This window comes from Podarcis liolepis (assembly GCF_965112155.1).
Source record: "Podarcis liolepis genome assembly, chromosome: 4".
NCBI classification, from domain to species: Eukaryota; Metazoa; Chordata; class Lepidosauria; order Squamata; family Lacertidae; genus Podarcis; species Podarcis liolepis.
In genome coordinates this window covers 77,932,381-77,954,389 of record NC_139558.1, presented here as the reverse complement: position 1 = coordinate 77,954,389, position 22,009 = coordinate 77,932,381, and the positions used below count along the sequence as shown (strand labels likewise).

At 43.9% G+C, this 22,009-nt stretch overlaps 1 protein-coding gene across 1 annotated transcript; it reads left to right on the top strand.

Moving 5' to 3' along the window:
• The first annotated feature begins 14,622 nt into the window (after positions 1-14,622).
• On the top strand, positions 14,623-21,754 carry RFXAP (regulatory factor X associated protein). Its single transcript, XM_083499017.1, has 3 exons — positions 14,623-15,364; positions 17,845-17,952; positions 18,328-21,754. Exons 1-3 carry the CDS (start codon positions 14,849-14,851, stop codon positions 18,436-18,438), a joined length of 735 nt encoding a protein of 244 aa, XP_083355143.1. The 5' UTR covers positions 14,623-14,848; the 3' UTR covers positions 18,439-21,754.
• The last annotated feature ends 255 nt before the right edge of the window (positions 21,755-22,009 follow it).

Sequence of the window (22,009 nt, the reverse complement as noted above, 5' to 3'; positions counted from 1 at the left end):
TACAGCTTTCAGAATCCTTTGGGGGAAGCCACAACTGTTTAAAACACTATGGTGTGACTGTGGCTTCTAGTAACCTAAAATGTAATTCATCTGATACTGAAGACTTGGACTCATTTAAAATAGCTAGATATTTCCTTATCTACTGCCTCCAAGCAGCCTTCCCCTTTCCCACAAAACCCCACTGCTGCTAAAATCATTTGAACTAAGATACCAGGTTGGTCAAGGTCTCTCTTCTGTTGCTGAGGATATCCTGAATATTATGTTGCCCAAAAGTGGAACTGTTTAAATGAGATTGGCTTACTCCATTAGCACTCGGCTATTTGTCCTCTAAAGTCAGAGTGGGGAACTTGTGACCCATCTGACTCCCATCAGCTCCAGCCAACATGGCCAATGATCAACAATGGCGGGTATTGTAGTCCTGCAAAAATGTGTGAGGGGGGTGGCAACTGTTCTTCACCTTGCCCTAGATCATGGTGGAATTGGCTGGTGTTAGAGACAAGGGAAACTTGTTCTGACAGCCTCAGCAGCCCCACCAGCAGTAGGAAAGTCCAAATTTGGGTTTTGCGTTCTTTCATATCTTATACCCTGTAATAATAAGTAAACAACATGTTGACGAAATTTGCTACTTGTTATGAACTGAAAATACTTTCCTAACAACAACAAAAGATTAAGGATTATTTCAGATAAAAAAGATGCTGGATAGAAATAAGATGCAAGAAAAGGCAACTGGCAATGCCTGGAGATATGGATCAAACCCATCAAACTATCTCTTTCTTGCTGTGAGACAGAATCATGAGTAGCTACTGCAATTAAAGGATTGTAGCTTTCTGCCCATTGTCTCATATTTGTCAATCATCTTTGTGCGCGATGGTGGCTTCAGGAAACACCATCATTCCATATACATGTTAAATAGCACTAGGGAGAGGACAGTATCCAGTGGACCCCTGTAGCACAAATGCCAAGGGGCTGAGGAGCACTCATCTTGTGTTACTCTCTGAACATGGCCCTGCAGGTAAGAATGGAACCAGCCTAATACATTGCCTCTAGTACTCATCCCATGGAGCCAGTCTAGGATGATACCATGGTATCAAAAGCCACAGCAATCAAGCAGAAGTAGCAGGTTACACTTCTCCTGTGTCTCTCACAATAAAGGTCACCCATCAGGGTGAACAAAGCTGATTCAGTTCCAAAACTGAATTCTAAATTCAGATTGTAGTTTATCCATGCCATCCAGGAATACCTCCCATTGCACATATTCTCAAAAGCGCCATTGATGGCAACATCACGGTGTCCTAAGAATTTGCGCCAGCTCAGAGTACACCCTAGTCCAAAATCTTTGCACAATTTACAAGACCACTACATATGAATAAACATTCATGTTTCCCTGTCACCGTTTCAGCTGTGTGGGCTGAGACTGATACCCACCCAAGATAACTTCACAGAAGGGAGATACCAATGATGTGTAAGCTTTAGTGAGGGTTCAAGGATTCAGCTTTCTGTGTATATCCATGTGTCAGTAAACACTGCTGTTCACAGAACACTTAATTTTCAATGGTGACTGTAGGGCCTTGGAACCAGTAGGGTGGAAAGCAGAAAAGTCCACAGCAGATGGAGATGGAGCCAGGGACAGGAAGAGCCAACCTATGCCCTCATTCTCCTCTGTGGTGTATTCTCCACTGTGGTGCAGTGGTTAAGAGCGGTAGTCTCATAATCTGGTGAACCGGGTTCGCGACCCCGCTCCTCCACATGCAGCTGCTGGGTGACCTTGGGTTAGTCACACTTCTCACTCACCTCACAGAGTGTTTGTTGTTGGGGAGGAAGGGAAAGGAGAATGTTAGCCGCTTTGAGACTCCTTCGGGTAGTGGAGATAAAGCAGAATATCAAATCCAAACTCCTCTTCTTCCCATTGAGTTCTACAAGTACAACGCGGAGGGCTCATCCACACTTAACCTCCGCTCCACATTGCTAGGGACAGGTCAGGGCTTTCCAGGCCAGTGACTGAGTGGTGTTTTCTGCTGAATTGGAGCAAATGGCAATCAGGTTTTGTGCAGAGTGCCATTTGCTCTGATTCACTGGTAAAATGCAGGTTTTCCTGGGGAAAGTCCTAGGACAGGAAGGGGATGGGAAGCCTGGGACAGGAAAAATAAGCCTGCTCAGACACAGACCTGGAAAGTCCAGACTTGTGCCTGGAAAGCATAGAGCAAGGGTAGGTGTGGATAAGCCCTGAGACTAAAGAGTAGGAAGCCAACAGGCAGTGCCACCCCCACCCACACACCCCGGACTTCTTGTATGTAAGTAAAAAGACAGGCTGGGAGGGGCTGGCCCTATTTGTCCCAGTGGATCAGCTGCCACTGCTTACTTTCCAATGCAACAAAAGCAAAATCCTAAGCGTAGCCGCAGATAGACATGAGCACGTCTCACACAGACTGGAATTTCACTGCTTGCAACCTTTTCAACACTTCTCACTCAAGCACCAGATGGTTATATAACTAGGTCCCTAGATCCATGCCCCCTTCCTGTTGGTTCTGGGACACTTGGCAAAGGTGACCCTCTTCCTGGCAGGTGTTTGCGGTGGCCTGACTGTCACCTTCTGACTGCACACTGCTGCTTGCTGCTTTGTCATCGTGCTCCCCATGTGCTGTTCTTGTGTTTAACAATTACGTTCTTGCTTGTTTCAAAATCCCGTAAGACTGGTTGTGCATGAAAGCACCCACAGCAAATGTATTCAGGGGAGGCCACATGGTGAATATTCTACCAGGACCTCCAGACTTTGAGCAGAAGGTAAACAGAATGCGAACATTTTCATTTCTGTTACAAACACCATGATTTCCCACATGCATCGCTTCTCATTGATATTCAGCAGAACTGAGATATCACTCAGCTGTACAAAGCCAAACGAGGCTGCGTCAAGAAACCAAACACCTCTCTTACTGAAATATGGCAGTGCTCCCTGCTGTGAAAAGCTGCTGAGAGGTTGGGGTTGTAGAACTGGCTGCAACACCCGACCGACAGGGACTTGGCCTTCCAGAAAGTGGCTTCCTTGGGGAAGCATCAGAGGGCCCAACCCACTGTGCTGCCATTTCCAACCATCAAAGGAAATGAAAGCCGTGTGTGTGTGTGTGTGTGTGGCTGCAACTGTGATATTTTCATTTTGGGAGCCAGGAAGTAAACTGCAGTTTGAACAGGACGAAGCATAAGCACAGCAGGTCTGGCTTACCACCTTGGGAAGTAATTGAAATAATCCACAATCTGATTTTTTTTTTTAAAAAAAAAGGTATCCAGAGTCTAAAGTTACTAAATGCAAACATACCTCTTTTTGTGAAAGAAAAACAAGGAGGGGCCCTGAGACTGAGTGCTACAGTCAAACCGATTCATAAAATTCAGTCCACGGTAATATCTGGCACATTAATACTTAAGCAATCTACAACCATGAGACACTGCACCAGTTTCCCTGCCATCTGCTGAGAACAGAGCTAAAAAAACATGTCAGTGGTTTCTGTAAAAATATCTACTTCTGTAATCTGATGGTAAAGATCTGCATAATTCCAATCTTGAGACTAAACTCCTAGAAGAACTGCTAAGCAATCACTTCAGATGTAATTTTTGCTTAGCTGAAGCTAAAGCCCATGAATTTCAATAGAGAGCATACAAAAAAGGATAACTATAAAGATGTGGGGGGGCCCTACCCCCCTGGCATTGTCATTTCCCTGTCCTAGAATGAAGTCATCTTGGTGTGAACAACTGCAAAGTGATCTGGAATAAGCTTTGTAGTTTAAGTGAATGCTTAGAGGTGATGTGGCATTATCTTGCATAAAAAGTATAGTAATGACATATATGCTCCTTTTATTAAACCTGTGCTTTTATCCAGTAGTGACGTCGGGACCACAATGAGTGCACTGAGGTTTTATTATTTGTTTTTAGATCTAGGCTTTGCTCCATTCTAGCAGTGTGATCAGCTAATGTTTAGATTATGGAATGAATAGTCTTTCAGGGAATATGCAATATGCATTACTTCACTTTCTCTGAAATGTGGTAAGTCAGTCCTGATGTATGCATGGGTGCTTTTAAAATGCCATACATCCCTGACTCACTCAGGTCCATGGTTGTAGCAGCATTTGTACAGCAGACTTCAGAAAGCACAGCCGTCTTTCTGTCTGTCTGTGGTGAGAGGAGGAATCGGGGATCAGAAAAGTGCTTGAGAAGGGGGAGCTGTGAAGGCGCAACATGACCTGACTGACAACCGCCAGATCTGCACCTACAACAGCTCTAACCATGACCTCTCAGACAGGGGAGATTGTCCTGCAACTTCAAGAATCTCCAGAATGTGGCAGCTAGACTGGTGACTGGGAGCGGCCACCGAGACCACATAACACTGGTCTTGAAAGACCTACATTGGCTCCCAGTACGTTTCCGAGCACAATTCAAAGTGTTGGTGCTGACCTTTAAAGCCCTAAATGGCCTTGGTCCAGTATGTCTGAAGGAGCATCTCCACCCCCATCATTCTACCCGGACACTGAGACCCAGTGCCAAGGGCCTTCTGGCGGTTCCCTCAGTGCGAGAAGCCAAGTTACAGGGAACCAGGCAGAGGGCTTTCTTGGTAGTGGCACCCACCCTGTGGAACGCCCTCCCACCAGATGTCAAAGAGAACAACAACTACCAGACTTTTAGAAGACATCTGAAGGCAGCCCTGTTTAGGGAAGCTTTTAACATCTGATGCATTACTGTATTTTAATATTTTGTTGGAAGCCACCCAGAGTGGCTGGGGAGGCCCGGCCAGATGGGTGGGGTATAAATAATAAGTAGTAGTAGTAATAATAGTTGTTGTTGTTGTTTGTTATTCAACTGCTCCAAGCTATCCTTTCTCCGGCAGGGGAGTCAATTTCTAAGAAGAGTCTGCTGAATCTTGCCAATGGCCCATCTAGTCCAGGAACTTGTTCTCCCAATGCCCAAGCAGATACCTGTGGGAAACCAGCAAGCAGGATTCAAGCACAAGAGTACTCTCTCCTCTTGTAGTTTCCAGCAATTCCTGAATGACAAAGTGGCCATGTGTCCTACTTTACAGCAGACAATCCTCTATTTGGAGCGTTGTCGGAGGGCAGTCCTCTATTCGAAGGGCTGTCTGGTCCAAGTCCAGCTTAAAGATAGAGAAACATAACAGTGGTCTTTAAATTGGCCATTAACAGTGGCCCGCCTGGACAGCAGACAGGTTCCCCACTGCAGGGAGATGAATTATAGTTCTGTTTACTGTTATTATGCCTAGATTTGCATATAAAATAGCATATAAAACAGCATGTGCAAATTTTATGGCATTTGTATGGCAAGTGTTATGCAGATCTCTGTCCTCTTTTTAAGAGATGACTTTCTTCTTTCTAAGTGGCTGCCCTACTAAAGGACAAGGTAGGTGCCTGCCAGCATTTGCTAGAAGCCAGAGGCCACATTCACAGCCGGATGGCTCTTTAATGTCGATCTCTAAGATGGTATGGCTTGGGTGTGTCACAGAAGGAGGATGGCAAAGCCATAAAAAGCTGTAGTTGGTTGTATCTGTTTATTAAAGTATTCCTTTACTGCCATATCAAGGTGGGTGGTGTACAACAACAACAACACAAAGCAAAAGCCCATCATTAAAAGCAATATAAACATTCCTCAGTGACTTGAGGGAGGCACCTGAAAGTCAGAAGTGGGGCTGCCTTTGCGTCCTTGTTAAAGCTATTTTATTGGGATGTGCTGGCCAGCATCCCAAAAGTAGAAAACTTTACTGCATGTATTTCCTCACCCTTTCCAAATACACACACATTTTAACTTTTTATTCAATTCATATATCTTTCACTCTATCCCCCTTCATCTTTAAAGCTGACGGGGTTTTCTGCTGCGTAATTTAACAGATGAGCCTGCGGAGCTATAAAAGCTTTTCAGCCCGCCGCCCTCCATAATACTGAACTTCATGTATCCCATTCAGAAGGCCTACTTCACGAAGAAGAAAATGCTCTGAAGCCTCTAGTCTTCTTCCCATTAGGACTTCTGCTGTTCCATATTCTGCAGAGGCCTTTGATATGATAATGAGGCTGGGGTGAGGGATCTCCTTCCTTTAAAAAATGTGCTAAAATTCATATTTTAACTCTAAAGCCAGCTGGACATGTTCCAAAAAAGTGTCTGTGGGAAATGAACATTTGTGGCAGAAAAGTGGAAATTTGTGGAGTTTAGCTGATGAATGGCACAATGAGTTGATTTCAGCAATGTGCTCATTTCAGAATACGGTACAGTCTTGTCATGAACTAGTGCTGGGATCTTCTTCCGGGAGAAAATGTTCCTCCTTGCAGATGTAAAGTATTTATTTATTCCCACACACACAAACAAGAGATGCAGGTGGTGCTGTGGGTTAAACCACAGAGCCTAGGACTTGCCGATCAGAAGGTCGTCGGTTCGAATCCCCGCGATGAGGTGAGCTCCCGTTGCTCGGTCCCTGCTCCTGCCAACCTAGCAGTTCGAAAGCACGTCAAAATGCAAGTAGATAAATAGGTACCACTCCGGCGGGAAGGTAAACGGCATTTCCGTGCGCTGCTCTGGTTTGCCAGAAGCAGCTTAGTCATGCTGGCCACATGACCCAGAAGCTGTACGCCGGCTCCCTCGGCCAATAAAGTGAGATGAGCGCCGCAACCCCAGAGTTGGCCACGACTGGACCTAATTGTCAGGGGTCCCTTTACCTTACACATACACACACAAGTATCTTTTATTCACTTATATTTTTCAGTAACAGCATAAGTCTCAGGGCCTACATATTTATTTATTTATTTATTTGTTTGTTTGTTTACTTCCCACCCAATAAGGGCCTTGGGCCCATCTGCTACCTCTTCATCAGTAGTTGATTCTGCTTTCAGCTGTGACATTTGCTCAAAATCCCTGATCAGATGATGGCAGTGGAACAGAGCACATTTGCTAATGAAGTGTTTTATTCAGAGATGGCGTCCTGGAAAAACGAAATCCTCTGGGGATGGGTATTTCATTGGCTCAGATGTATTTTCCTGCCCATGAAAGTGTGAGAGACCACGATCTGTGAGTGAGCTGAATTTGAAAGTGGATGGCTTTAATTTGCCATGGCTATTATGCAAAATCTCTGCAGGAACGTATTCAAAGCATGGAAGTTCCCCAAAGGGGAAAATGATCAGTGGTTATAATCGACCACCACACACCAGGAATCACTGCAATATTCATAAGAGCAGCGCCCTTCCATGATAGCTGCGTTTTAGGATTTCTTGCTTGTAATAACTTAGCATCACAAAACACCATTTGTGCAACTTTTTCTGATCAGATCCCAGCCTTGCAAAGCAGCACAGGGCTGGTTCGGGGAGGGCAGCATGAACACACACCCCTTCAAATGTGCCTGGGGCAATCACCCCAGCAGCACCCCCCACCCCGGCTGCACCTCTGGAAATATCTCATTTTGATGTGTTTCCTCCTGAACAAGCTTTGATCCAAATTGAGAAAATTCTACCAGGCAGCAATGTCTACACAGCCTATTATCTTAAGCACTCCCCCCCCCCCCATTTCTACCTATAGATCTTGAAACGGGGAAAGTTCCATTGATTCAAATGGGCTTTTGCTTAGGTACTGATAGGGCTGCAAGAATCACAGTATTTGCTTCTGTGCAGTTATTCCATCCACTCTCCCCCACCACTGAAAAGAAAAGCATATTATCGCATTATTTTGTTGAAATACCAAATTTATATTTAGAGCCAGAATGAGCAGATGGAAGCAATTTTAACGAACAATTGTACATCTTTGATGTGTGCTACAACAAATCCCGCAAACGCTACCAATTAGTTTCTTCCTCTCTGCTTCCCTCCCACCCCACCCTGATCTAATTGTGTAATTTATGATGTTCTAAAGGGCAGGTGTCCTAGTTGGGACTGAGCCATCCAATTCTCTAGCAATGCTGATCTGTAAATGTGGGAGGTGGAACAATTGGGACATTGCTAAGTTCACAGCTGATCATTAGTTCAAGTTTCTAAAGGGCAGTTTCCAAACCAGACCCATCTATATAAGGAAACTGAGCTGCTTGTGTTAGATCTTGGGAGGCTTATATTTTTAAAGTTCGAACTATAAGAGCAGGGTAGGATTGTTTTTTGACAGCAGCTCAGTGGTAAAGCCTACGCTTTCCTTGTGGTATGACCCAAGTTCGGTCTCTAGTTCAATCAGGGATAGAGAACCTGCGGCTTTCCAGATGTTGGACTCTCAACATCTGCAGGGCCACAGCTTCCCCATCCCTGAGTTAAGAGAAATAGGTGACTGGTGATGTGAAGGAACGTCTGCCTGGGATGCTACAGAACTGCTGCCAATCAGGATCGACAATCGTTGAAGGTATTCCACTGGTGTAATGCAAGTTGCTGCCAAGCTCGGAGAGTCCTCCCTTCACTTCAGTAACTTCACAGATAAGAATTAACAAGCAGTTGATAGATTTACAGTCCTTTTTATTACAGCTTCATGTTGCAAGCACAAATACACAGCTCTCCGCAAGGAGGGCAGTTGCCTACTCTAAACCCTCCTTCTGACTTTGTTCTGCAGCAAGATGGGCGCTAATGGGAAGTTCCTCCCTCCCTATGCCTGCCTCCTTTGTTCTCTGATATGTTCAGACTTCCGAGTCCATGGTGAGGAAGGGGGTCCCCCACACTCTCAATTGACATCTCTCCTAGCTGTCCTCTCCCTTCTGGTTCCCTTGTCACTATCTCGTAGCTGGGTAACTCCTTTCTAAGCTCTTCACCTTCTGTCTGGCTCTCTCTCTCTGCTTCTGAAAACACTGGAGGTGGCAGGAAGTTGCTATATTAAGAACATAAGAAGAACCACCAGGTGGACCAGGCCAATGGCCCCTCTGCTCCAGCATCCTGTCCTCACAGTGGCCAAACAGATGCCCATGGGAAGCCTGTAAACATAACCTGAGCATAACAGCAGTGTGGCCACTGCGATTCCCAGAAACTGGGATTCAGATGCCAACTGTGTCCAGCAGTGGAGGCAGAACATTAGGTTATAATTCTATCTGATAAAACTACCTGTAATTATTGAGACAGGGTCCTCTCTGTGGCAGTTCCCCACCTGTGGAATGCCCTCCATGATGGGCATGGAGTTTGCGTCTTGTCTCTCTCATTATTGCCTTTCAGGAGAAATTTCAAAACATTCCTGCTTACTCAGGTATTTGATGGCCGAAAGATAACTGGCAACATTGGAATTACCAACTGTGAGGCTATGTGGCTGCTTTCAAAAGTTTTCAAATGTTCTAAATATTTTGAAACGCTTTTAGATGGGGTTTTAAAAATTATTTTTAATATGTTTTTAGCTCAGTGGGATGAGCATGAGATTCTTAAGCTCAGGGTCATGCTTTTCAAGCGCCATGTTGGGCAAAAAGATTTCTGCATTGCAGGGGGTTGGACTAGATGACCCTCGTAGACCCATTCCAACTCTACAATTCTATGATTTTGTTTTAACTTTATGGTGTGCTTGCTATCCTGAGGTCTGTTGGGATAGAAATTGTAAGTAATAATAACATCCTCAAGATGCTTCACATACTTTATTGCAGAAATCCTTACAACAGTGCTGTAAGATAAGCCATGTGAAGCGATCTTATACTGAGTTAGATCATAGGTCTGCATAGCTCATAATCGCCTACTTACTGCTTTTGGAAGAAGCTTTGTAGGGTGTCAGGGATGTGTTCCTCCCAGTCATGCTGCACAATATTCTAATTATTGGTGATGCTCAACACTTAATAAACCTGGGATTTCTGTTTGCAAAACAGGTATTCAACCACTGCACAATGGCAGAGTGATTTAGGCACACTCATATTTCTCTTTTCCAAGAATTGTAACTGCATGGTACACAATGTGCTGTTGTTGTGACTGCAGGGAACAAAAGAAATATGTATTCCATCAAACTACTTCAGAGAAAAACTTCAGTGCATGATGTTGTGCCAGTCGAGTGTTATGCTAAGTTGCCTTCTGACATTTTAAAGGCCATTATTTGAAGGCCCTTTCTTAATTTAATGAATCAGAAGGATATCTAGTTCTCTACAGTTCTCAGCTGGAAAAGACTCCTTAAAGAGCTTTAATTACCTGGCACAAAAGCTAAGACACAATCTGGGACCACTTGCTGGCTTCTATTGTTAGTTTCTGGTTTGGAAGAATCCTCCCTTCAGCAGTAACAGTTTCTTGTTTGGAATAAAATTCTTTCATGAGACAGCTAAGTGGTGGTTTCATTAGAAAGATCAAGCATGATGTCACTAACATTCATGAAGGTCTTTCAAATACTAAAATTATTCTGATTGTTGTTTTCCATACGGATCTGAATAAAACATGGCACAACCAGGATAGATTATGATCACTGGGTGAAAATAAAAATCCAGAATGGCAAATGATACTGTTTTGATATGTAATCAGGGGGCATAGTTGTGTTTTACACATATTGCAGTGATTTTTTTAAGCAGGAAGAGCAAATGCAATTCAGCTGTCTGGGGTAACAGCACAGTGGGAGCACTTGGGAGCCAAATGCAGTAGCAGAAATTAGATTCCTTCTGCAAGATACTGCGGTTTTAGATTTGATATGCTTAGCAGTCATGAAATAAGAGGCGCGAGGTCCTGGTTAACTGGTGAACCTCAGTAACTGGTTAAATATCAGAAAGCAGGACTATACGGACTGTTCTCTCAATGGAGAGATGTGGAAGGTAGAATTCCCTGAGAATTGGGACTGGAAAGCTGTGGGGAAATATTGTTAAAACAGAATAACTATAGAATTGTAGATTTGGAAGTGAGCCTGAAGGTCATCCAGGTTAACCCTCTGTAATGCAAGAATCACAGCTAAAGAATCCCTGGCAGATGGGCATCCAACTTCTGCTTTAAAACCACCAATGAAGGAGTCCACCACCTTCTGAGATCATCTGTTCCACGGCTGAACAGCTGTCAGAAAGTTATTCCTGCATACAGAAGCAGGTAGAACAATTCTTCCTGAAGTGGGACCATCATGACTTCTGCAAGAGTACTGTAAGTCCTGTCTCACTAACCTATTAGAATTGTTTGAGAGTGTCAACAAGCATAGAAATGATCTGATTGACAACAGTGCATTTTCAAAAAGCTTTTGACAACATACCTCTCCAAAGATTCCTGAGTAAGCATAGCAGGCATGAAAGAAGAGGTGAGGTCCTTGTGTGGATCAGGAACTGGCTAAGTAACAGGAAGCAGAGAGTAGGAATAAGTGGACTGTTTTCCAGATGGAGAGATGTAGAAAGTAGAACCAAGAATCAGTATTGGGACCTACCTGTGGTTTTTAACTAGTTCATAAACTGTCTAGACTTAATAACAATGATGAAAGATTAAAAAAAAATGAAAGATGTTCCAGTAGCACCTTAAAGACCAACTAAGTATAAGCTTTCTAGGTATGAGCTTTCATACACACTTCTTCAGGTACTCTAGACTTAGTGAGCAGTGAAGGAGCCATGTTTGCTGATGAGATGAAGTTGTTCAGGGTCTTTAAAACAAAAAAGGACCTCTCTGAACTGAGTGAATGGGCAGTAAAGTGGCAAATGCAATTCAACATAAACAAGCATAAAGTGGTGAACATTAGTGCAAAAGATTGCAATTTGACATATGCTACCCAAGGTGATGGGTAGCCCTGCTCATCTGTCAAAATGGCCCATATTGGCTGGGGGGGGGGGAGGGAGGGATACAATCCACTATTCAGATTGAGCCAGTGTGGTGTAGTGGTTAAGAGCGGTAGTCACGTAATCTGGGAAACCGGGTTCGTGTCTCCGCTCCTCCACATGCAGCTGCTGGGTGACCTTGGGCCAGTCACACTTCTCTGAAGTCTCTCAGCCCCACTCACCTCACAGAGTGTTTGTTGTGGGGGAGGAAGGGAAAGGAGAATGTTAGCCGCTTTGAGACTCCTGAAGGGGAGTGAAAGGCGGGATATCAAATCCAAACTCTTCTTCTTCTTCTCTTCTTCTTCTTCTTCCTACCCCAGCATAATCAGCTTCATGTGATAACTTCACATAATAAAGCAAAAAGTTGTATTTGACTCTGCATATATCTTGCTTGTAAGCTAAACAAAGGTTTGTATTAGATTTATAGCTCTTGTTTACGTCTAGAAGCAGTAGAATTAAAAGCCTTTCGAAATCCTTTGTAAAATGTAATTTTAACAGCCCAATCCTGTGCAAAGTTAGACACCGATAAGTGAGTTTATTAGGTGTGCCTTGACTCTGCAATGGATTGTGATGTAGAACTGTTCTAAATGCTACTCACATTGTATATGATCACATCTTCACATATCTTTCAAAGAAGCGTTTTAAAATCCCACATTGTCATCTTTGGTGGGGTTTTTTTTTAGCATTTTATAATACTGTAGTACAACAATTGTAAGGTAATTTGCATTTAGATGGTTTTTTTCTGTAAGGTTAGCATGCCATTAGATGCACACATTTCTTAGTCTTGCTTTACAATGACGTTTTTAAAGCTACATCTGATAGAACACCCACCCACTCACCCTCAATTCCTTTGTGTATTTTAAAAATATATATAACAAGATAAAAAGCACAATAGTCCATTTACAGATAAATTTTAAATAATAAATTATGGCTAGAGAATTTGCCACTTATGAATTTGCTCTATACTCAGACAGGCAAATTGGCTCCTCTTGCTGGGTATTGTCAGTCTACATTGACTTGCAGTTTCTCTCCCTGATCTCAAGTAGAGATCTTTAACTAGAGATGCTAAGAGTGAACCTAAGTTATTCTATCCACAAAGCTCTACTATTGTGCTAAGACAGGCATCCCCAAACTCAGCCCTCCAGATGTTTTGGGACTACAATTCCCATCATCCCTGACCACTGGTCCTGTTAGCTAGGGATGATGGGAGTTGTAGTCCCAAAACATCTGGAGGGCCGAGTTTGGAGATGCCTGTGCTAAGACCTCTCTCTACTTGACTAGCTCATATGATAAAATAAGTTTGTTTGTTTGTTAAAACTGTGGCCAGATTTCAGTAGAATAACTTTCAGTACCAGGAAAGCTTTATCCCAGCTTTGGCAGTTACGTCAACTGCACCCCTATCTGGAGAGGGCTGACCTTGCCACAGTGGCCGATGCTCTCATTGTGTGCAGACTACACCACTGCAACACAGTCTCTTTGGGGTTGCCTTGAAAGAAGATATAGAAAGGTTAGCTGGTTCACAATACGGTTCACAATATAAATCCTGTTGGATTTCTATATCAGCTGCACTACTTACCAGTGCCTTTCTAGGCCCAACTGGTTTTGACCCTTAAAACTAGGGTGGAGAACCTCTCGCCCACTTTAAGTTGCATAAGCCGTAAAGCAAATTATGAGCTCTCTAAATAAAATAATGCATCTAGTGTTTGCTGTTAGACAAGATGACACGTGATCGTTTCCAAGTTGTGTACTGACTGAGGTGTGATCCACTCAATTTTATATTCATTGTTTGATAAAGCTGTTATAGAATAGAATTATGCAACTATATCTCTATACACTCACACACATATAGCATGCCTATTCTCTTCTGTGGTATGATGCAACAAGATACATATTCTGCCCAGGAATGAACCCACAGTTTAGGAAACATTATGACACCAACCTGCTGCTCTATATTGTTACAAAGATGAGCGCTGCACATCATAGTTGCCTTTGACTGAACTAAACCATCCAGGGGTCCTCTACCCTTTACAAAGGCTGGATGCCACCCCAATCTCTGCTGTGTCTCAATCTGCGTCAAGATTTCAGGAGGTTTCAGAACCTTATACTTTTTTCAGACGTTTTGTGCATTCTCCACTGCAGTCAACTTGGACAGACCCCTCTAGTCCCATTTTCACTTTTTCTTCTCATGATGGGTAAACTTTGCATCTGTTTAAGAAACCGTATGTTCTGAGAGTACTGGAAGACTGCTCCCTGCCTTGCAGGCCTTTTCCCACCAGGCTTGGGAGGGCAAGTCCCTGACTGACTCCAGCTACAAAAGCTAAAGCTTCTGAACAGGCTCTTGGGCTGGGGCGTTGTTTGGGTTGTGTTTTCTTTTGGTTGTTGCTTTTTGTGCAGCTCTTGCTGTTGTTGCAATTAATGTTTAGTATCTTTATTCTGGATTTTACCATTTATGTGGAAATTGTTCAATTTGGCCATGTACTTTCATGTTTTGTTTATGACTTCTTTTGTTATATTTGCAGTTATGTCATTTTTTAATGTTGTAAGCCGCCTTGAGAACGGCTTGAACTATGGAAAGACGGTATACAAATAAAATGATTGATTGATTAGAACTGTTACATTGTAACCGGGAAGTAAAACACACTAAAGTTGGTGGAACTTACTTCCGAGTAAGCGATTTTCCCCGACCCGCTATTAGAATCTGCCCAGTCCCTCCCACTCGCCCATCGAACAGGCTGCCAACACGACGGCGCATGCGCGCGACGAATCCTCCCGCTACTCCACTATCATAAAGGAGATCGCTTACCCTAGCGGCCTTTTTTGAACATGCGCGACGTCGGGCTTGCAACGCGCACGCGCAAGCAGCGAAGGATGGAGGGGAAAGCCCCGCCGCCGCCTCTGCGCTTGCGCGCTTAAGTGAGCTTCCGGGGAAAAGGAGGCGGTGAGGTCGCGTGCGCGCCGCCTTCGCCGCGCGTGCGTAGTAGCCGGCAACCTGTCAGCGCCCGGCCCGTGGCGCCCGTTTGCCGTTGCTGTGGCAGCCGAGGGGCCCTGCGGGAGGCCCTGGCTGCGAGGCCTGCCGGAGGGACGGAGCCTTCCGGGAACACGAGCGGCAGCTCGGCCGCTTTCTCCTCGTCGTCGCCTTCCCCCTCCCCGCCGCAGCCGCTCACGCTGCTGGTGATGCAGCCCTGCGGCGGGGACGGGGAGGCGGTGGGCGCCTTGCTGCAGCCCCAGGTGGTGCGGCAGCCGCAGCCGCCGTCGCGGGGGGCCTCGGAGGCGCCCTCGGGCCTCATGGTCTTCTACGAGCTGGGCCCAGCGGCGGGGGGCGACGCCGACGGCGAGGGGGGCGGAGGCGACAGCGCCGGCAGCCCCGGCGGAGGCCTGGAGGATCTGGACGACGACGAGGAGGGCGGCGCCCAGTCGGGAGGAGGAGGCGGCGGCTGCAAGAGCTGCACCTACAAAGGCTGCAGCGAGACCACCACGCAAGTGGCCAAGCAGCGCAAGCCCTGGATGTGCAAGAGGCACCGCAACAAGATGTACAAGGACAAGTACAAGCGCAAGAAGAGCGACCAGGCCTTGGGGGGCGCTGGAAGTGGCGGAGCTGGAGGAGGCGCCCCTTGCTCCGCCACAGCCGCCGCCGCCGCCGCCTCTCAGGCTGGAGCTGGGATCTCTCCCGGAGGCAGCGCGAGAATTGAGGTGAGGAGAGGGGCACGGGGAAACCGCTGAAAAGAGCTTATTTCTGGAGTTGGGATGCTGGGAACCAGAGAATCGCAGAGTAGGACGGCACCCCCAAAGGTCCTCTAGTCCAACCCCCTTCAAGGCAGGACTCCAAGTATCCATCCTACCCCCTCTTAAAAGCCTCCATGGAACGAGAGACTGTTCCGAGGGAGACTGTTCCGCTCTCCAACAACCCTTCACTGTCAGAAAGTTTCTCCTGATGGTTAGGCAGAATCTCCTTTCCTGTAACTTGAAGCCATTGGTTTGAGTGCTCCAGAGCAAGGACAAAACAAGCTTGTTCCATCTTCCTCGTCGCACGTACAGGCAGGCTGTTTTCTGTCCTGAGGTGTGTAAAGCAGGAAAATGAGTTCTTTCCCTTTTTGCACAGCAGTGTAGCTGTAGTACCATCACTGGCCCTTGAACATGGGCAACCATCTCAGAGATGGGAACCTGTGGCCTTCTAGATGTGGCAGGACCGTGGCTAGAATGATCATTCCTGACCCTGGCTGGCTGGCTGGCTGCCTGTGATGGCAGGGAAAGGCCATGAGCTCCTGGGGGACCACAGGTTCCTCATCCCTGTTCTAAGACTAGGTATATTTTGAGGTGCTGAAATAACTTCAGAATGCTGTTTTTGTGGTTGCATTTTATATATGTGTGTGTGTGTGTGTGTGTGTGTGTGTGTACCATCTCTGTGACAACATTGCTTCACTGGTGCAATGCCCACAGGTTAGCTTGCAGATAGTTTTGTTTGTTTATTTGTTTAAACATTTATGTGTCACTTAATACCATGTATCAGAGTAGCTTAAAAAAACCATACTACATATTTAAAACATAAATTAAAACATCAGAGTACATCACTCAGGGGGTGGTATTGTTATTGTTGTCATTATATATTTTGTGTTTTTATACTACAAACTGCCCTGTGATCTTTGGGTGTAGGGCAGTATAGAAGTTTAATTAACAACAACAACATTATTAATGGTGCAAAGTCCCCCTGAAATAAAATGGTTGCTAACTTGGACCCTGAAATTTAGCAGGGGCAGTGCCTGCCTGATTTCTAATGGGAATGAGTTCCATCGTTTTGGGCCTATTATTACACTGAAAACATGACTCCTCATTGACAAGTGTCCTGATTTTTTAGTTTTTCGGAGTCCAACCTACAGATTACAGCCAGCTTGGAACTGGTGTGAAACCAATCTGTCATGCCTTCCATGAAACAAAGTGGGGAATTTTTAAAGGCTGCTATGACATTTTTGTCACAGATCTCTGTTAGAGCTCTTTACCTTTGTCACAGAATTCATTATTTGGCAGCCATCTTGATTAAAAACAAATTTTAGCTGATTTAAATGTATAATGCATGGGTCAGCAAACTTTTTCATCAGCTGGCCGGTCCACAGTCCCTTAGACCTTGTGGAGGCCTGGACTATATTTTGAAAAATAAAAATACCCTGACAAGCTGGTCGCACAGCTGCCTCTGGACCTGGAGGAGGTGCACACTCTGCACGTGCTCAGGAGCGCGTCTTGGTTCCGCCCACTCACCGGCGTTGTTGACCAGCAGCCACTCCATCAGCCCATCCCCGTGGAGCTCCCAGGTAGCGTGCACCACGGGCTGTGGCCCATCATCCAAGGCCATGCACGCAGAGCACCAAGCAGGCAGCACACAGCTCACCATCCAGCTGCTCCAGCGCAGCCACCAAGTGCGCCACCAGCAGCAGTGCCAGGCACGGGGCAAGCAGGCGCACCAAGCTCTGGCTGAAGCCCTGCGATGTGCCCGTCACGATGCCTATGGCGTGGCCCAGACCCACTGGCCGCCCGCCAGCCTCTCTGGGTTTACCTCAGCACATGGGCAGCGAGGCTTCGGATTGGCTACAGGAACTTCCTGCAGCCAATCCAAAGCCACGCCAGCACTGCCGCCTGCCCAGAGGCGTCTGCAGCTTTGGATTGGCTGCAGGAGCTTTGCAGCCATCTGAAGCTGCGCCAGCGTCACCGCCCACCCAGAAGCCATGCCAGCATCACAGAAGTCAGTCCCCGTGCGGCGAGGTGTCCACAGCGCATGGGGACTGACTGAGCAGGCAGCAGGGTCCACAGGCTGGATTTACGAGCCTAGGGGTCGCATCCAGCCCCCGGACTGTAGTTTGCCAACTCCTGGTATAATGTAAATCTGTCTTTAGTTACTCTTGCCAAGAAACATTATTAATCATCTGCTTTACGATAATTGTGTGTCAGTGTCATAATAATAGCTGAGAGTTGTATCCAATTGCCACTCAGTTGTTTCCATCAATAGGATAGGGAGGGAAGCAATTTTTAGCTATTCCCACGTCCCCAGTAGTCAGCACTAAATTGCACTGTGTTCATAATTTTTCAGGAAAAGTCATTGAGAAGTCTTGTATTGAAACTTCCCATTAGTGCTTTCTAGTGAGAATAAGTACATTTCCCCCTTCTGTTTTTTGTGTGGGCAGGATTGCACTGAAAGTTCAGTTTCCATGTCAAAGCAAAGAACAGGAAACATTGGTGATCGGCCAGCAAAACCTACACTTTTGGAACAAGTGTTGAACCACAAAAGACTGGTAAGTGCTTCTGGCCTTTGAAATAGAAAGTGTCCAGAGGATTCCTGTATCATGATGATGATATTTAAAAAGTCAGTTCATATGTTGAACATAAGTGATCATGTTTTCTCTTGGCACATCCTCTGTACCACTTTTTTAGGCCCTACATGCAGAACTTAAATCCAGCTCATGAGAATGCTGAATGCATCAAATGAAGAGCAGAGGGCCTTATCTTTTGGTGCCTGGTTAGGTGTGTTGCATGCTCACCACCTCTATTATGCTGGGAGGTGGGAGGTGTATTTTGGCGCTAAGAAATCCTTGCATACCTTGTACTCTCTGTGTGGAAGGGGAAGATTGCAGACATTGTCTAATTTGGTGTCTTTTGTCTCTTTTTAGTCACTTCTGAGAAGTCCAGAAGTTGTACATTTTCTCCAGAAACGACAGCAGCTACTAAGTCAACAAGCATTGGAGCAAAGGCAGCAACAGTTTCCAGGAGCACCAGTGTGAGGATAGGAATGTAATTCAAATACCCTCAGCTCAGTTTCATGTTGGAATGGTGGATGAAGGAAAGAAGTTGACTAACAGAGGCCTACAAGCTGCTCTAGCTGTTTTATGCTGTGGTTTTATTTTCTATTGGACAAGTAAGAAAACCTATTTGGTTTCCCCCCCAGAATTTATTTATTTGTAATTGTTTTTGTTAGCTTTGATACATCTTCTCTCCGTCCACTGAAGCTTTCTGTTAATATTTTGGAAGCCAAGTTTTAGTGTTCTGGGAGAGAGAAATTAATAGATCAAATAAAAACCAATTTAATTATTTTAATGTTTTACTATGTGAAAATTTTTTATATCTTGCATAAAGTTATTCTTCGATGACAGTCATTGAAAAAGCAATACTTACTTTCTATGGAAGTTTTAAATTGTAAACTTTGAGCCAATCTAGTAGCCTCTGTTGCTCAGGGATGTAGGAGAGGGGAATGCTGGGCTTACAGCTTTGTGAGGGAAGTTCAGCAAGATTTGGCCCACCATTCTAACACTGGTGTGACATTTGACACTGGCCAATCTAGTCGATCAGTTTCTATATTGCATTATAAAATAATGTATACTCGGTTGGTATTAATTTCATGAGCATTTTTGTAAACATGATTTAAGTATTAGTGTGAGTATTGCAGTATATTACTGACATGATTCATAAAGAGGCATCCATTTGAGCTTATTTATATTAATTTTATATTTTTAATGACTTGTTTACTAAAGAACACAAATTGTTCATACAAGGATACATTAAGGTATCAGTTTTGTATCTTTGTAATTTTCAGGCTATTTTTGAACGTGTTCAAGGATTTTTTGAAACTTTTTGAAAAATGTCCTTTAAGTTAACTTTTGTACATCAGATTTTTAAAGCATTTAAAAACTGTACATATTGTATATAATTGGTGTCCTGTTCTTTCATAGCAATTTCCTGACTAGTTATTGATAAGCTGAAGTAAATGTGTATGTTTTCTAGGCTACTATTTTTAGAGAAAGAACTCTAAGCTGTGTTGAGTGATTTAAAATATATGTCGCTTGTCTGTTCTTTCATTTGCAAATTAAATGTTTTCACCTTGACTTGCAGTTTTCAATTCTGCATGAAGGAAATTAACTGTTGTTTACAGTAACCTTACTTGTCAGATTTATTATATCATGGGGCACATAATTGAGTCTAGTGCAGTAAAATAGGAATGAAATATTCCAACATTTTGCTAAGAGTGCTAATCTTAGCTCATCAAAAGTGGCATTATCTACCTTGCAGTTGTATCGTACAGATGTTTTGGGACAACTACAACTCCCATCATCCCTAGCTAACAGGACCAGTGGTCAGGGATGATGGGAATTGTAGTCCCAAAACACCTGGAGGGCCGAGCTTGCCTATGCCTGATATAACCCATTGTACTGAGTGAGGATTTCTGTCAACATGCCCCATGCAATCTCCTACAGTTAGTGCAAGGTGTCGTAACAGAAGCTACTTTGGAGCTAACAAAGCAAAGAAGCTTTAGGAAAGACAACATTTATTAGGAGAATATCTTAGATCAGATGTGCATGTAAAAAGGGTCCTTGGTCTGGAAGCAGTCAAATAGATGGAAATATATACCTCAGAGTTCAGTTGAAAATTGTAATACAGATGTGAGAGGATCATTATGCAATTACCATATTTGAAGTGGTGCTAGGTATACCGAGTTGACAAGATTAAAATAAACCTTTCTTTTGAACATACAATTGAATACTTCTTACCTATAGTGTACAGTGATGTGCCCTGCCCTAGAGAAGTATATGCACTCCAAACATGCAATAGTTCATTTGTACAGACACACCTCTGTTAACTGCAAAGATGGAAGCAAATGTCCTATACATAAGAAATTGATGGGCAAACCCTTGTGTGCATGGAAGCTATGGATACATTCAGTGCCTGCTAAAAACATTCTTGTTTAGACAAGCCCACCCAGATGCTTAGACAGTTGAGGTGATTGTGTTTTTGTGTGTTAACTTTTGTATGATTTGTAGGATTGTATTTTTTCTTGATTTTCTTGTCTTTTTTTGTAAGCTGCTTTGAGGTTTCTTACAAATGGTGTTTAAATTTGGGGGGGGGGGGAATAACCAGTGCTAAAAATGCTGGAAGAGGCAATGGCTGTCAATGTAGCTAATCTATATGGATATAGAAGCAATTTAAATCTCACTACAAATTAGGTTTGTACGGATTTGTTTCCAATAATATGACTACTGCCAACCATCATTTTGGTAGTATGGAGAGCAAACTGGACAGGTTGGTTTTTTTCCTGAATTGGTGCCATGTGCAGCTATTTTTCATTCAAATTTCAGCCATAATGCAGTTCAAGTAGCTTTTGTTATATTAATTCTTTTGAGAAGTCTGAGTTGTTCCAGCTTCATGTGTTGTATTTTCTTTTTGACATATCCACCCGTAAGTGACAGGTGCATATTTTTGGTTTGTATGTAGTAATGTTAATGGGAAATAAAAGAGCACATCACATTCAAGCTTGTAAAATGATTAGTAGGTATGAAAGTGAATTATGAATTCTAAAGCTATTTTGTTCATTTATGCTGGGCACACCAGAATTGGGCTGCTTTTTATGTTTGTTGTTGAGTGCCACCTTATTGCCACTTCACTTGGAGCAGCTGTTTATCAGAATTTAAACAGATCGTTTGAACTATCAAGAAACCTAATTACTCTTGTCATGTAAATTTGAAAATTAAGAGTTTGAATTTGTATACAAGCTTTGATGAGGCTCTTGAAGCACAGATATAGTAATGTCATTATAAGGACTTCATGCACAAATTTCATGAATGAAATTTTATAGCACTACAAACAAGATAAGGATTAAACCGATCTTTCACTAGGGTCTTTGAGTGGAAAAGTGTACTTTGTGTTTGGTATAAGGAAGAAGTTACCTGTTACTTTGCCTACATGAATGTCATAAATTGTGTTCTATACTGTCCTAGAGCAAAATTACTTTACGTGCGGATTAAGCAAATTTGCGGATGGTGGTGTTAGTGTGTCAGCTCTGAAAGATGGAGAGGCCAGTTTGGCCTTAGCAACCCTCTGAACAACAGTGATAAGGTATAAGCAAATTGTCATTATAGTTCTTTGTATTTTCTCTTTAATGGCACCCTTCTGCTTCTGTAGGTACATTTTATTTTTGTTGTTCTGAGTTGCTCCTACTCTAATTCTGCTGTTGACCCATTTATTGGTATGTTACTGCTTTTCAAACGGAATAAACTTCTGTCTAAAAATTTGTCAACTCTAGACATGAAAATAAAGCTGCTGCATTTATTTATAGAGTAACTTTATTAACAGTAAAGACAAAATTTTATCACTGGTACAGCAGGGCAATTCTAGCCAACAAAATTAAGTTGTTCATGACAGCATGTCAAATTTATTCACTGGCCAGCCTTTAAACAAGAAGCTATAGGAAACAAACATCTGCTTTTTTACTCAACTAGTCTAACTGCCCACAGTGACAGTAGAGCTTTTCAGTGCCTGTTTACAGATTTGAGAGTGGCTTTGAATTCTGGGGTTAAACAATGT

What these genes read in the sequence shown, in the direction of transcription:
- RFXAP (XM_083499017.1), top strand. Translation starts at nt 14,849, where the DNA reads ATGCAGCCCTGCGGCGGGGACGGGGAGGCGGTGGGCGCCTTGCTGCAG. An exon ending in GAGGCAGCGCGAGAATTGAG is followed by an intron (nt 15,365 to 17,844) that starts GTGAGGAGAGGG and finishes TTGTGTGGGCAG; the next exon opens with GATTGCACTGAAAGTTCAGT. An exon ending in TGTTGAACCACAAAAGACTG is followed by an intron (nt 17,953 to 18,327) that starts GTAAGTGCTTCT and finishes GTCTCTTTTTAG; the next exon opens with TCACTTCTGAGAAGTCCAGA.